Source organism: Diuraphis noxia, unplaced genomic scaffold (assembly GCF_037042655.1).
Source record: "Diuraphis noxia isolate RWA-SAM2 unplaced genomic scaffold, SU_Dnox_SAM2 contig0003, whole genome shotgun sequence".
Lineage (NCBI taxonomy): Eukaryota > Metazoa > Arthropoda > Insecta > Hemiptera > Aphididae > Diuraphis > Diuraphis noxia.
Genome location: NW_028301713.1, coordinates 50,014,778 through 50,032,280, shown reverse-complemented (window position 1 = coordinate 50,032,280; position 17,503 = coordinate 50,014,778). Strand labels below are relative to the sequence as shown.

At 29.2% G+C, this 17,503-nt stretch overlaps 1 protein-coding gene across 1 annotated transcript in view; it reads right to left on the bottom strand.

Moving 5' to 3' along the window:
• The window catches only part of dve (SATB1_N and homeodomain domain-containing protein dve), a 93,556-nt gene extending 78,458 nt beyond the window's left edge, over window positions 1-15,098 (bottom strand). The window contains exon 1 of the mRNA XM_015510821.2: window positions 14,754-15,098. Within this exon, the coding sequence (XP_015366307.2) occupies window positions 14,754-14,849 (96 nt within the window). The 5' untranslated portion in view covers window positions 14,850-15,098. The remainder of the gene's footprint in view (window positions 1-14,753) is intronic.
• Between the last annotated feature and the right edge of the window lie 2,405 nt (window positions 15,099-17,503).

The window sequence follows — 17,503 nt, the reverse complement described above, 5'->3', positions numbered from 1 at the left end:
AAGTGATAAGTATAATGTAAAATATATTATAATAATATGATCAATCATTATAGCTTATTGATTTATAGGACTTTATTATTCAATAAGAAAACAACGTCATTGAATTGTATCAAATATAATTACGATTTTTAATTATAATGAGGTCTACAGATAATTTTCCATAAGAATTATTGCTACACGTATTATGTTTTATGCAACACTATTAACATACATAAATAATATTTTTATTTAATTATTAGTATTATAATCGAACTCTAAAAATTTTAAACTGGTTAATTGATAATTATTTCAAAACAAAACACGTAGATTCATTGATTTTTTTTATGGCTACTATTTTTTAGGAATATACTTACTCAACTAGTTATGTTATAAGACCTAATAGTAAATAATACATAATTATAGAATAAACATAATCTGTATTATTTTTATCATGTTCAAATACAAATCAGTTTTCATTAACAACAATTCAAATGTATCGTTACCATTACTAAATTCAAAAAATTAATAATGAACATTTCTTTATGCTCCTATATGTACAAACTGAATAGAAATTAAACGTACTTATAACCAGAAAGCGTAATTTATTATACAGAGTGAAGCATTTTTAATTGTACATAAACATTGACTTAATTATTATTAAAATATAAAATAGATAGGAACCTGACATAATAGTACACAACACCTAATTAAAATATCAGCACAATATAATATTATTTAAGATAATTACGTTTTTTAAATATATACTGATTAAGGGAATTCTCGATTTCTTGACAAGACATTTTTGACTAGCTTAGGGATACTCAAGCCTCAAATACACACATATTATATAATATCATCGAAACACTTCAAATTTTTCATTTTCTCGGTATTAGACGCGTATACAGATACACTTAATTGTTTTGAATAGCAACGCCTATTTTTAGACGGTCCAATTTTTTTCAAGTGATTTTGATTCATCAACTTCGGGTTAATAATTAATAATTGACTGAAGAGAGTTATTTAAAATTTAATCCTTATTGATACATTTGTTTCAATTTATTAGCATTTTTAAATTCATTAAAATTAGATTATCCATAACATCTGTAGTCAAAATTATTGTCATTTAATAAAATATTTTATACTGTTTAGAATTATATTAAAACAATATTTAATAAAAATATAATAAATCATAATATTATATCGATGTAGTTTTATAATAACCCTCGATGTAGGTACACATTATTTTTGTAAATAATATACTTCACTACTTCATGCACATTGTATACATCACAAATATATTTTAGATGTGTCTTATTGTATTATATTAAGATTATAAAAAGGAAAAAACATAATTTATCCATATTTAATATATGTTATATGTGCATAGTATGTCTACCACAGCTGTTATATAAAATATGTATGTACATTATTGTTTCCAATATAATAAAGCTCAGTTACCAACATTATTTAGTACCCAATACATATTTTAGAATTCTGCCTACTGAAGACTGACAATCCAATAGTTTCATGTACCGCAAACAGAATAATTCAAAAATATGTATAGTATTCTGAATAATTTTGTGTCGTTTAATTATAGCGTGCACAGTCGAACAGTCTGTTTTTGTTGTCACACGGATTATAAGTAACATATTATATTATGTTATAATTAGAGAGCGGATCTTTAGGATTTTACATATTTTTATTGGCTTTATGCAGCTTTACGAGAGTGAAAAATGTGGACGATTTATCCATCACAGAGTTCGCAGGAAAAAATTTATTTTGCATATTAAAGCATATTTTGGACATAAGAGAATATTTAGCCTATTTTTCATATTTTAGAATATTTTCTATTATTGTTCATAAAAATATCATATATATTGTTAATTTATCGATTTGTAATTTTTCCAACAACAATTTTTTCTAGGAAAAAAAATATTTCATATTATAAAAATGATAAAAATTAAAAATCATTCAATTATCGACTTGTTTGTAATAAAATTGGTAATGTTGGTCATTCCGTTATTCTCAATCCATTATCGTACCATAGATTATAATATAATAGATCGTATTTGATAACTGATAACGCGATAAGAATGATTTTTAATAATACATTTATTTTTACTTTTATATTGTTTATTATTTTAACGTTTAATGTCTGACGATTTAGTTAAATTTGTCATATTCATTTTTATTTTTTAAAATGCCGAAAAATAATAAAAGCTTAAAATATTTACATAAACAGTGGATAGATCCGTATAATAAAACAAAAGATACAGTATTTACGACTGATGGTAATATAGTTTATTGTCAAGTATGCGACAAGAAGATTACTTGCAACAAAAAATCGCGAATTATATTGTTTTTATTAATTTATTTTGTTTTTTTATATATATTTCTTTATATTCATTGAGGTAACTAAATATAAACTAATTTATGTTTTTATATTTAAATAACTTAGCTGTTACAAAAGGGCATGCAAGTTCTATATAGTTTTTATTAATTTGTTTTGTTTTTTTTATACCTATTTCATTATATTCATATATCTATGAACTATTTTGTATTTTTTATAATTAAATATTTTACGTTACCAAAGGAATGGTACATAAGTTATTTATTGTTTTTATTGAACTATTTTCGAAAAAAAAAACATATTATTTGCATATTTATAAGTTTAAAGCATATTTAAAGAATATTTTAGTGTTTTTTTAGAGCATATTAGCATCATATTTTAAGCTTTTAAGAACCTAAAAATCCGCTCTTTAGTTATAATATAGGTAATATGCACTACCTTTAATATACGTGTGTATCAACGTTGGCGATTACGGTTCATTGTCGGTTTGTTAGCCTCTCCTAGGAACCATATTTGTTCCGTCTTGTGTGATCTAACGATATAATATTAAAAGTATGTGCACGTCCCGCAATATGTAATATAATAAATATTATATTATAGCATCACAAAACACCGCGAATAATCGCCGCCTCCGCGGAAAAGAAGATGCCAGTGGAATAGAGTAGAAAAAAAATCCCAACTAATTTGTCATTGTACACCGATCGTGTGACGGTATTTTTCATCCGTTGCCATTATTATCTGGTCGTTTTCTCATTTTATTCTAACATATATATGTATTTATTATATTATTATTATTATTATTATTATTCGTCATCTTCTTTCTGTTCGCAGTCAATTTTTTTTTCGCTGCGCTCGTTAGAAGGTATTATTTCTCTTCTTTATAGCAGATCATGGTGGACCGATCCGAATCAGCCAACCAAGAAGAGGCGATTTTGAAACGGAATAATCGAAAACCGTAAATTGTATTTTTATTTATTAGCGTCGTCCTGTAGAATAAATATCTGTTGATACGTATATATATCACACACACATATATATAATATTATACACCAAAGAACGGGTGCAATATACAATACAATAGTAGCGGAAAAACGTTGACACCTATTTTCCTTTTTTACAATGTCACGGTGTTGTTCTTTAGTTCCGATTTACTACTGGGTTTTCGCCCCCATGTACTATTATTATAATACACAGGCACTATACTACATATACGCACTTATTTAAATTCTTTCCAAGAATTTAAGCGCAATAACATCCACCGGTATAAACTAATTTCTGTTTTTGCACTATATACCCATCTACCATTATATTATACATAATATTATTAAATGTCTAAGAAGGTGCATTGCAGACGTTGTAGTACACACTGCTGTGACGCGTGTATAATTAAATAACGAATTATAATATATTTTATATTTCATAGTAATGTGATACCTATGACCTACGTACGTCGTCACCACGGATTTATATAATTTTAATATATTATATTTAATAGCAAAATGTATTTAAGTGAATAGGGTATCTAATATAACTAAATTACTATTAAAAAATAGAAATAGATTTTAATATTAATTAAAAAATTAAAAAATACTAATGACGAGTTCCAAATTCACCAATATAATCAACTCCAATTGCATATTAAAGTCTAAAAGATTATAAGTTAATAAGAGCATATAGAGAAAGTATAATTAACTTATTTACAATGTGTACTATCAATTTTACCACAATTTTAACATTGTTTGAACATTGTGGTAACATAATATTTTGTTGTGTGGGGAATTTATTTAGTGAATGTTTGGTGGAAATCGTATTCTCCAGTAAAAATACGCCTGTAATATTAATTTTATTACATAATATTATGTTCTGTATCCGCACACAACATAATAGGCAACTTCGTAACGTGTTTTGTGTTTTTCGAGTGTACCGCCAGATGTACGATAAATGTATAATAACGTACCTAGTTAGATTGTTTTTGAAAAATATGTTTGAGCGTAAGCAGTTTGTTTGAAAGTAGTTTTAATCAATTTGTTTTAATATGAGTCATCATCATTAACATTCACCAATTGAAAAAACATCGTATATCGATATATACATGTACAAAATAATCTAGTAGTAACCGTACATTTGATTGATCTCGATTCTCGACATTACATTAAACTAGTTAGGATTAATTAATATTTAATACTAATTTTTATCAGATAGCAATCATGTATATGATATATATTATATATAAGAGTAGTGTTAGCATATCAAATCCACGAATGCAGTGTTTTAAGTATATAACTAATTGTTATAAAGCAACGCCTAATATTTATTATCGCTATTATTTAATTACGTAAATTCACATCAACCTAACTATGGAAACTGAAAAATGTGATTGTTCGTTGACATATATATTTTTTGGCCTTCTCCTATACAAAAATGATTCAATCAAATCGATTACTTCAAGTTTAGCGTTCCATTATTAGGTATACATAATAATATAGATTAAACAAATTTAAGTTTCAAAATTAATTTTTTATAATGCTTACTATACAAAGACAATCTTATTGTTACAAATTACGGTATTTTATCTTATTTGTATTGATTGTCGTCAAAATGCCTATTTTTTTCATTTCTTAATGATAATAATATGTATCATACATACTACTTTAATATTTTATCTTAAGACGCTGTAATAAAAAGTGTACACAACACAACGACTACTTTATAAAGTTACAATTGCAGGGCAGCATTGGTTGTTCACTGTTCAGTCAAAACGTAGTCACAGAATGAATATTTGATATTGGATTTATCAACCAAAACGAAAACTGATTTACGATAATATATTATATATAGCGTTTATATATGTATTACACTATTCTATTCAAGAAACTCAAGGTAAAAGCTGTCGTTTATTAGAAATCAAACTGCACGTCTGTATCACATGATCCTTGTTTCTAATATGATATTATTATTGGCACATAAATCATATTTCTTGTTAAAATAATAAAACATGTTGATAAACTATACTTGTCTGGGGTCACTTGTACGAAAAAAAAACGTACGAAAATAGAATACAAATATTATGTATGAGGGCTACAGCAGGGTCTGGTGACGAGTTTATCTTTTACTCATCGACCGCACGCAGTCCTTGAATTCGTAATCACAAAGACATTTTATTATTGTTCGTATAAACTTTGATTTATGTGTGGCGCGCGAAAGTTCGCCAGAAGAAAATCCTTATCTAGTTTAAGAGAAATTTATGACGTTTTACCATATTTCCTCCCCCTTTTACTGTATAGCAGTTAGAGTCCAAAAAATAAACCATATATACGCTGTAGGTATATATAGGTATATATGTATTATACATATAAGTTGACACACGTAATACTATTATTATTTTTATTTTATTTCTACTCTTCTGATGAGAAGTATTATTATACAACATACTCGCGCGGAAATAATAATAATAATAATATACAGCGTTAAAATAAGATCGCGGCGTGTATGCGACGTGAGAAAACAATGGCGGTGACGAAACCCGAGAGAGAGGAAAAGAATCAAAACGTCATTGTTATTAAAGAAACAAATATAATAAACGGAATACAAACACAGTTGATTTCAATAATCGCATTAGACGTGTAAAATGTTTCGGGAAAATTGGCACTTATTCGAGTGCTCTGCTGCAGGCATCCGGCGTGAAAAACCGTCCAACCGAAAAGTTAAACCATTGTCATCATTAAGACACACGACAATTATAATGCCGGTGGAGCAGTGCTTTCGACGAGAGGGTAGCCAGAGTATTATTATTTATATTAAATATATACAGGTGTCATAATGCATGAGAACATCGCGGTTTTCGCAAGACGTCATCCGGAACTGTGCAAAGTGGAATTACGATAAATAGAAAGAAGGAGGAAAAAATTTAGCTACCTACCTATCTACCAAAATTATAAATACAAATCTCGAAACCCGGAGAAACTGCTGATTGTCGTCGTAGTATAATATTATTATGTATTGTTGTCCGACGATTCGTCTGCAGCCGCTGCAGCTTATTATTGTATGGCATTAATAATATGTGCATAGCCCGTAAAACTGTACAAAATTCGTTTCAATTTTATTATTTATGAATTATAATGCTTTGATAATATATATATAATATACTAAAATCTTCTCGGCGGAGACGTTTTGAACTCTCGACGTCCCCATATTCATGCAGATAACCTTAAAATCCTTTTGGAAATCGTTTCAAATTTAAGAGCATCGTAGTCTTGGTCACGACCTATTTTTAAGTATATGATACGAATATTATTCGAATCGTCGTTAACAGGATTTGAGTACAACACCATTTAAAATAATATTGAGTGCATCGGTGCATGCACATCCAAAATTATATTCAATATAATTTTATTTTGTTTTTAACAACGAGCGTGTGCTCATTCATTTATGAATTTTTAATATTCAAACACTATCAGTATAATATACTTTTATTTATATTTTATATTATATTATATTATTGTCTTTGTTAAGAAAACATTCGATTTGTGAATGCAATAAATGTATGAAACTTATATACAAAAATGAGTATAAATAGCAAAAGTATCTACAGTACTTAGCCGCTACATTTCTTTTTAGGAATTTAACTAGTTATTTATTATTATTATTATTATTATTTTTTATTTGCGTTTATGTGACAATAAAAAAGGTGCTACGAAAATCGGTCTTACAAAAATCAGTTAGAAAAAAGTTGTAACTAACCTAAAAACATACGAATATTAAAAAAAAATAATAATACATAGATACCTACGTAGTCCTACGTTGTATATGAATCGAATTTGAATATAAATGTATGTTTTAATTTTGAATCGGTTTGAGGAGAATACAGACAGTAATGACCGCGCTAAATACATAAATGATTCAAATATTTATCTCAAATTTGTTTGCTTCTTTAAAACACTATACATAATTATTAGTAAGTTAGGTACTTAAAATCAGCACCAAAAATAAAAACAGTGTACCTATTATTCTATACGAATTTACTTTTGTTATTACGTTTATCAGTTAAAAAGCTAGGCTTGCTTAAGATTGTCCTCACCGATCATCGGATCACCTAACCCGATAGTAAGAATTGTACCAATGCAAAGCATGTGATCATTGATTAAATATTAAAGTAGTGTAATATGTTATATTATTTTTATTGATCATTAAACGGATGCTAGCTATTCTTCGATCAAATGATTAACGACGTGGTGTATAAAAATAATATAATAGTATAATGAACATTGCGTTTACATTTTTAAAAAAACTATTTTACCGCGAAGTGATTGACTGCGTTTTAAATATTATTTATTTTGTATTTTGTTCAAGTTGTTGTACAGTCGAAAAATAATGTGCACACGCACACGTGCGCTCGCTCTCGCGAATCAGACACAATAATAGTCATCGGATATATTAGTTAATCATCAGACAAATAATTATTCTGATTGGCACTATGATTTTAATAATATCATGGTAGTATTAATTCTATATTATATTGCAATAATTATTATTTTCTACATCAACTGGTTGTCGATCACAAGAAACATTTATTAGGTAGGTACTATTAATTAAGCAAGGATATTATATTATTTCAAGCAGCACAGAATGACAAACCAAAAACGAATCGTTTTTCGGTATTTTTTAAGTATTTAAAAATCACACACGATAAAATGAGTTTTTTTTATACGCGTCTCATTTGCATATTAATCGTTTTGAACATTATTATAATATAATTCATAGCGCGTAAATGTGTAACTTACCAGATTTATATTTTATAATCACAGGGCAAGTGGCGTTCTCATAGTTTAGTGTTTTACACATCGCGATTGTCCGTTGAATACGTAGGTATCTATAATATTATCAAAATCTATACAAATTATTATTATTATTGTGAATCTTAATTAGAATGAAAATAACTCCACGAATGATTAAAATATGAACTACTATCAGTAGTCATATATTATACTACCCAGTCATAAGTTTGTTGATTGGAACAGAAAGTTTCTGATATTCATTTATATTTTCTGAAAAATCAAAATTCTTCACACATATTACGTATTTAAAAGATAATACTATATGTGATTTTCTAATATTTTCGTTTCCTCATTGACCAATAAGTAAAGTTTAATAAACATATTGCATATTATTATATTGGAGTTGTTAAAAACAATAAATTATTCTACTGAAAAATTGATGAAATCGCTATTTTTTATACATCATGTATGATTAATATACATAATATAGGCATACAACTTATATCATATATTTTTAATTCCCTAATAAATTTACCCATATCTATAGAGTATATATTTTGTTTAGCTACGGTGCCAATATTAAATATTGAAAAACAAAACCGCTCTGTAATTTTATAAAGGTATTTCAATTTATTTATAAAATAGTTTTAGGCTGTTATTTAACTATAATAGTAAACAGTAGAATATTAATTAAAAATAAACGAACGTAGGTATTTACAGCTGTTTGTAGGTGTTAAAAAACTAGTGGCGTATGCCATTTTAAATCCATTTATGAACATACATGTCATTATAATATTTGATTTGTTCTTATTGATCGTGAAAAAATCAATACATTTATATTATATTCCAAAAATATACCAATATTTTCAACTCGTTTTTTAGTTTATAGGTGATATGAATACTGGAATAATTTGAAACTCCGATGCAGTATTATAAATTATATAATAAATACAAATTTAATTAATAATTTAAGCACGATTTTGAATTATCAAACAGAAATACAATAATATAATATTTATTGTGATATAAGATACTAAATCAATATTTTAAATATACTTAAACTATTCATACTTCTATATATGCTAAAAAAATAAGTTAAATATTCACGATGTAATCAATATATACACATACGCAAAAAAAAAATTGCTACTATAACACACACACATAATATTTGTATTTATATTATTATTATTATTATTATTATGATCACTACAACCATGCCTCTGTTATATAAAGATTCAAAACACGATAAGTAAAACGACTTATTTTATTTAATTATTCATTTAATTTTATATAAATTGTATAATGTATATATCTAATAGGTATCCAAGAGCCAATACTCCTCCTATTTTGTAATTTTTACAAAGTATAGTATGTATTTTTCTGTATAATAATAGTATTTCACGTGACCTGCTTTCTATACTGCTCACCTTAAAATAAATTAATCTGAAAACGTTTTCTCGGCAGCATGTGCAAGATCTCTAAGATCTTAAATTCAAGTATAACAAAGCCTTCTTAAAAACACCTCTAGAAATCAAAATACGACATCTTAGTGTACACACGCGTAACCCCTTTTAAACGGATTATACTTCACTATACTTCAGCGCAACCCGAACATAATAAACTTTGTATTCCTACAGTAAGTTTCTTCGACCCGTGGTGCAGAGGAGGGTGGATAAATAATAAACGCTGTCACCCTAGCCCCTAGGTGGATCCTCCCCCCGCGGTGACGTTTCGCATATTATCCAAACCTTGATAATATTATATTATTAAAGTGACCATACTGACCGATCATATTATAACAGTACAACATTTATATAACATACACAACAATATTACGAGGTGAACGAAGTGCGCGCATGTAGTGCTGTTTATACAGAATTGGCCATTGTGTTATAACCCTCGTCGTTAGCAATATAATTGAAAAATCCGAAGCGCACAATGTTTCCAATTAAATGTGAACCAGCAAGCGTGTTCACATTGTACACCTCAGGCTAGCGGCGTTATCACAGTATAACTACTATATATATAGATATAGATATAGGTATACGAAACTATATTACTATTGTCTTTATATTGTAAAATATTATAGTTTGATTCAATGGCAGGCCGAGAGAATTATTAAACATAGTGGGTTAGTATAACTACCATATCTAATATATACACATAATATAGCGAGCCGGCGGCGTCCCAATTTGTAGCGGATCGTTCACAATAATTTTGAAACCTCTGAGGTTAATCCCCGGTGTGATCTGGTCAGTGTAGACCTTACGCCGCGCCACCTCTTCCGCTGTAAAATCATCAACAGAAACGCGCCGCGTTCATATTACATATGTATTTTCGTATAATATGAATATTAGTTTAATGTTGCTTATTAGTATATAAACCATAATTATTATAATACGGATGTGATCATCTACTAACACGAATTTCTATGCGTATAATATAATATGCAGTTTCCATATAGCAAATTTTTATGTTCAACGAATTAACGAACTATTTTTGAGAACCATGACCTTCGTAGATAACAAATATGTAATTCTATTTAACGAATTCCACTATATTACGATTTTTTTTTTATTCCCCCATACGACATCGTTTTATGAAAGTTTTACTGTATTATTATTTATTATAATGTGACTTGTATAATGCCAACCACAGTACCTAAATGAGTAATACTACGCCTGCTATGGCCTATGGAATATTCTGGTACAGTGCGTGCGTATATATTATGTATCGTGAACAATATCGGAGAGGAAAAGGTTATCTGTAAAAACAAGACGGATATAGAGCAGCGGCGGCGAAATGGCATTGTAGTCGATGATCTATGCCGAAAGATGATTATGAATACGTTATTCACCGAAATCTGCGATGTCCCGACTCCCAAAGGGTGCCTTGTACATAGAGCACAAATGTAATTTTATGTGTAATAAATTTTTTATGGAACCTGCTTACCTAGGTAGGTATGTTATAATATACACGACGCAGAGTGTTGCTGTAATATCGTGCAGTTGCAGTACCTACCTATCGACAGTAATTAGTATTTTGGGATTATGATTTACGATTAAAGGCTTCACGCCGGACATATAATATGTAATTATACACACACACACGCTCCACGTTTTTATTTATTATTTATTAGGTATATAAAATTATTTTATTTTATTTTATTTTATTTTATTTTTTTTTTATTTTTATTTTTTTTTTTTTTGAGGTAAAGGCTTAAAATTATTTATTAGGCGTAAAAGTCGTATCATTGCAGTATTTTAGTTCAAGTCTGTTTTCAAAACATAATAGAACATAAGCAGGTGGTTATTGCTTATTTTTTCCGTCTTTTGTAGTTTGTACACAATATGTTTGAAGTCTATTGCACAAATGCGTACACCGTGCTGGTGCGTAATTAAATAAATATCAAAAATTCATAATATTATATAGGTATCTATAACTGTGATTATGATTTTTATGTGATTCGACATTGCGTAGTGTAAAAAATAAAATAGAATAAGGTACATCGTATATTGTTATTATTGATATTATTATTATTATTATTATTATTATTATTATTGTAATAGTAGAACACTTCAATGCCGTATCGCATTCAAATTAATGTTCTAAAATGATATGTACGTTCAGTGGCCCCTTTACGTCAAAACAATTTCTTTGGTTGCGATAAACTAATAAAGTAAATTGATTCAATAATAAACCATAGCACAATTTATTATAATACTTATTAAATCAATTGATACGATAAATTAACGATAATCTGCAGTGACTAGGTATACAGTAGCTTATTTCATGTTTACTTATATCGTACATACCATCGTAATATTATCGTAAATACACTACACGAAACTGTTAATAATTACCTATAACCAATAATAATTATCACGGTGAAGAGGATTACTAGACTAATCAATTAAAAATGATTTATTTATTTAATTTATGGGCTTTATTTTTTTTTCTAGTGGAAAATTAAACGAAGAACAATAAAAGGAAATTTTCTTATAAGCATAAACTATCTAAAAATATACTTATAGTCTTCACAACACAGTAAGTTGTAATACAGTTAATATATTTTGTATTTTTTTCAATAGTGAGGAATTAAAAATAAATAATAATACCTAACAATTTTAGAGGTTCTTAGGTACTGTTTATAAGTTATAATATTTATAAATAATATGTACATTATTTAAATATAAAAACTCGTAAAAATTAATGGAGTAGAAAATAATATATACCTAAGGTTACAATACGGTTACGATTATGCAATAGGTACAACATAAATATTATAAACGAATAATCTCAAACATCACGGAGTTGAGAGTATTACTATTTTATGCGATAATAATATTAAATATCATGGTCTTGTGTTGGTAAGCGTTTTACTAATATTATATGGTGTACAATATACAAACATAATGTGCGTACATCATAAAATGTTAAAACCAATAAAAAAGTATTTATATAATATACGATGGTACACTTATTTTGGCGTATAACCCATAATATACGACAATACAGTACATAGTTATTCAATTTAGTAAAGCGACGTACTTCGTGAACAGAAAACATAATATTATACTATTGAAAGTCGATTGGTTAGCTGTTAATAATATATTATAGCAGCTGACTCTTGTTTTCTTTTCTACAACGAAAATAATATGGTAATAAGCACTCGAAAAGCACAACCAGTTGATCTATTTTTTGCCATTTAAAAGCTTTTTACGGCTGTCGTTCAAGTGCTTGCGCTTTGTACAAGATATAAAATAGAGTCGTTTAACGGGTGAAAATAAATTAAATAAATAGAGCGAATATAGCCATCTCGAGTGTTGGCAGGTGTGTTATTTCTACCCTACATTTCATTCTTCTCTAGCACTTACGACCGAATTACACTTACACTTGCGAACAGATTAGCTTAACTTTCAACAAATCTGTTGCATAACGTGCACGTTCCGCGAAATGAAAACATAATATTGTTACGCACGGTGGCTGTATTTCGAGGGGAAAAACTTTTAAACCACCAGTTGACGGATTCCAGACAAAATCCAAGGTATTACGCTACAGAAATAACTAATATCATATTATAACGGATAATTATTTTTAAGTATCGGTATCTACCATATTTTTTGTTCAAAAAAAAAAAAAAAAAAACAGAATGGATGAAAACTATTTATTACAATATTGTCACCCAGTCCAACATATTATTTTTATACCAATGTAATTACAAAATAAAATAATAAATATATTAATTTTCCACATATTGTTTTAAATGTTTTAATACATTGCAATGTGTGTGTTTATTGTTTACACACAGTTTCAAATTATGATAAATATTGCTTTGTTATAACTTGAAATTAAGTAAAAAGAATATATTGAATAACGTTAAAAGTTCATAAAATGATAAATATCTTTACATTAATTTAAATTACCTATACTTCTTTAACTTTTTTTTTCAATTAATTCCTACATAGTTTCAAATATTTTTATGTATTCTCAGCTCCTTTGACATAATTTTATTACATGGATGGTGTAATTGGAAATTAAATGTGCAGATAAAACATAATTGTGTCATTAAATAAAAGTTTATTGATTTAAAGATTAAAGGTAGATCACTTTTTATTTAAATCTCGAACAATGTTATTTTGTTCATTATCGTATATTTATTATAGTAGTGATTTTGCTAATTGTGACATTTAAACAACTATTGTCTAAATATTTAATATGCAGTTATGAATTCAAACGATTGCATCGAAAGCTTCTATTGTTTATTTTATTCTTTTTTTTTACAATGATTAATTTGGAAATAATTAACTATTATTAATTGCCAGATTTTTATATTTTTTTATTTATTCTAGCACATAATGTGAATTATCTTATTTTAATTTATTCAGACAAAAATAAACGTACACATTAAATGCAATTAAAATTCAACATATACAAATTATTGAAATCTAAAAATAAATTCATTTAAGCTTGATAATCATTTACATATTATTGCATAAATGCAGTAATTAAATTCTGTTGCGAAATATTAACAATTAATATTATTTGAAATATCATTATACGAGATATTAATAATAATATACAGTTGGACATAAGATTTAATAAGCCTTACAATCTTTTTACGAGTTTTCAAAGTTGTAAATTAAAACTTGGGACGTCAGTTGAAAAATTTTTACGATTAGCTCGAAAACGACGATTTATCATTCGTAATACGCACGAAAATACAAAATGTTTTGAAATTAAGTGTTTTTCTCAGACTTAGTGTGTGTACCGAATGAGTAATGAATGCATTTTTTACTTGTGTACTTAAACGTTCGCGAACATTTGGGTACACTACAATATCATTATCATATCCAGTTTTTCGTGGCGAGTTTATATAGCTACTTCCATAATTTTCTGGTTAGATACTGGTAAAAAATTTTCATCACGTGACTCCAAGACAATGTTATATTATTATACCATAATATCATCGTTGTGTAAACATACATATATATTATTTTAAAACGGTAATGGTTTCGCGATATTCTATCTGAAATGTGTGGTAAATACAAGAAAATAAAAAATACAAATATTTTATCATTACGGTTTTAAGATACTCAATTTTAAAATATATAATATTTTTCCGGAATTATAGTAAGAAAACTGACCTGGAATCCGTTGATCGGTGGGTAGGTAAATGTGCCTTTGGCACTGGCGACCACCCACGCTTCGGCAAACGTCTCCATGGCGCTCTGGAAGTCCATGTCGGGGAACTCGTTGGTACCCGACTTGGTGGGCTCAGCTGGGCCTTTTAAAATGTCAAACGGCGTGCGGTTACCGTGGTATCACCGAAATGGGTAATAATATCAACAAAAATAATTATTGGCGTGGCGACGATCGCATTCGTCGTGTGCAGCGGCGGCAACAACGGTCGACCGGACGAGCGGTGCGCGGCGGAGACAAGACGAGCAGCAGAACACGTGGCCACGCGGTCGCGTTCCGGAGCCGACTGAACTGCGCGACGAAAACATGTGCCGCCGCAACCACCGCAGCCGCTGTCGGTCGGACGCGAATTATTCGACGACGCCTCCCTCCACTGCCTCCCCTCGGCGCAGCGCCGTCGTCTTTCGCGCTCGCCCGCCGCCGCCGCCGTCGCCTCGTCCGCCCAAGCGTGTCCACGAAAACCGCGGACGACGACGGTGTCTTTTACCGCGCGCGCCGCGAGATGACATAAATACGCCCTCTCCGGCGTTTCGGGACCCGCCTTCGAGTGGATTCCCTTCGCTTTTATAACATTATATTATTATTATTATTATTATTCTGATGTATAATAATAATATTAAAACACAATACAAAACACCTCCTCCCGCACAAAAGCTCCGACTCTCGTGTTCATACCAATATAATACTATTACGAACTTGCTGCGTGCACACCATATACCACGCGAATCATCACGTATGCTTACTGTATTTATATACGTTGATATTATAGATGCAGGTATAATATTTAATTATTGTTATTATCACATGTAAAATAAATTATACAATATATGACAGAAGTGTCCCATCCCTTATTCACTTACCGAAATCACAACTACAAAATATAATTTAACACAGTGGTCGGAAAGTAGTTTCTATTGGGTTCCGGAAGATTAAAGTAGTAAATAAATGAGGTTCAGTGAAAAAAATGTTTGCTAAATCTTTATGTTCTTATAATAGTAATATGAAGAAAAAATGTTAAGACATGTCAACGGTCCCGGAGGCTTTCTGCGTTCCGCGGTCCGCCAGTTGCCGATCGTTGATTTAACATGAATTATTATGTTCAAATTTCACCCAATGTTATAATATAGGCACCTATATTGATGATGAGTATGACTGCGTTTCCTTATTTTTAACGATTTATCAGTGGCGTAGCGTAGGTACAATATTATAGTATTCGAGATCTTCTCCATATTAATATATTATCGTATATTATGGTACTCATGATCTTTTCCGTCGTGGAATAAGGAGAGTTTAGACTTTGTTTAAGATTTAATTATTATCTCATGCGTACGTACCTAATTATTAGTCTTTTTAAATTTCATACACTATTTTTAACCATTATTAAAATTTACGGATTATCAGTTATTGAATCAGATATTCATTTTTTGAATTTTAAGTCATTTGGTTAGTGTTTATAAAAGTTCAAAAGTTGTTGAGAAAAGTTAAGTAATTTGGTGATAATGGTTTGGTAATAATTAATAACCTAACCTAACCTTAACCTATCCTAACCATCAAGCATGTTTTCTAGTTTTAAATTCGATGAAAATAATTCACTTAACTTTAACTCAGGTCCAAAACTCAAAGATTTGGACAAGTAGGTACGTAACAAATGAGCTGAACGCATGTAAAATAATGATACAAAATGTATAAACTAATAGGAAACAATTGATATACCACACGCGCCCAATGACTCTACGTCAACTGACATTTAGTACCTAGGGTACTATTTGACGCTATTTCGATGTTTACGGCTAAAAAGTATGTTCGTTACAAACGATGAAAGAAATATCACGAAATTACATGTATAACAATCCATGACGAAATTATCTAATAACGAAAATCGAAATGCCTTGGCACTATTCAGTACACATTTTTACAACAAAAGTATCTTGTATCTTTTGGCAAAAAGATACAAGATACTGGTATAAAATGTATTATGATACATGATACTTGATACTTTAAAATTATGTATCATGATACAAGATACAAGATACAATTGTATCATTGATACTGCCCAACCCTGATTACCCAAACCCCTCCCATCTGCCTAATAAGGAAAAAGAATGCTATGCTTCTAGCTGCTAAGTGTTTTCAAAACAACCTTCTCTCACACCAAGGTATTAGAAGCCTCCTAGAAAACACAAATATTGATCTTTCCGGAATTATCAGACACGAATGTCCTTACATTCCCCCATGGATCATGGATATCAATATAAACACCACATTATCCCTACTTACCAAAGCCTATACTTTGCCCAGCGTATATAGAAAAGAATTTTATTCATTCTCGGACAACCACCAAGAACATACTAAGTTTTTCACTGACGGCTCTAAAATAAACTTGGGTGTGGGAGCCACAGTGGTATATAACGAAATAAAACAAATGTTCAATCTACCAGATTTCTGCTCAGTCTTTAACCAGCCAAAGCCACTGCGATCTCCCAAGATCTCGATATCATATATGAAAATAGAATAAATAAAGCCATAATCTTTAGTCACTCTCTCAGCACATTAACCGGTATTCTAAATATACAACAACCCAACAGCATATCTAGAAAAATCCACAATCAGTTACACCTTTTCAAAACCAATGCACAGACCATAATTCTCTGCTGGGTACCTAGCCACGTTGAAATCCGGGGAAATAAATTAGCTG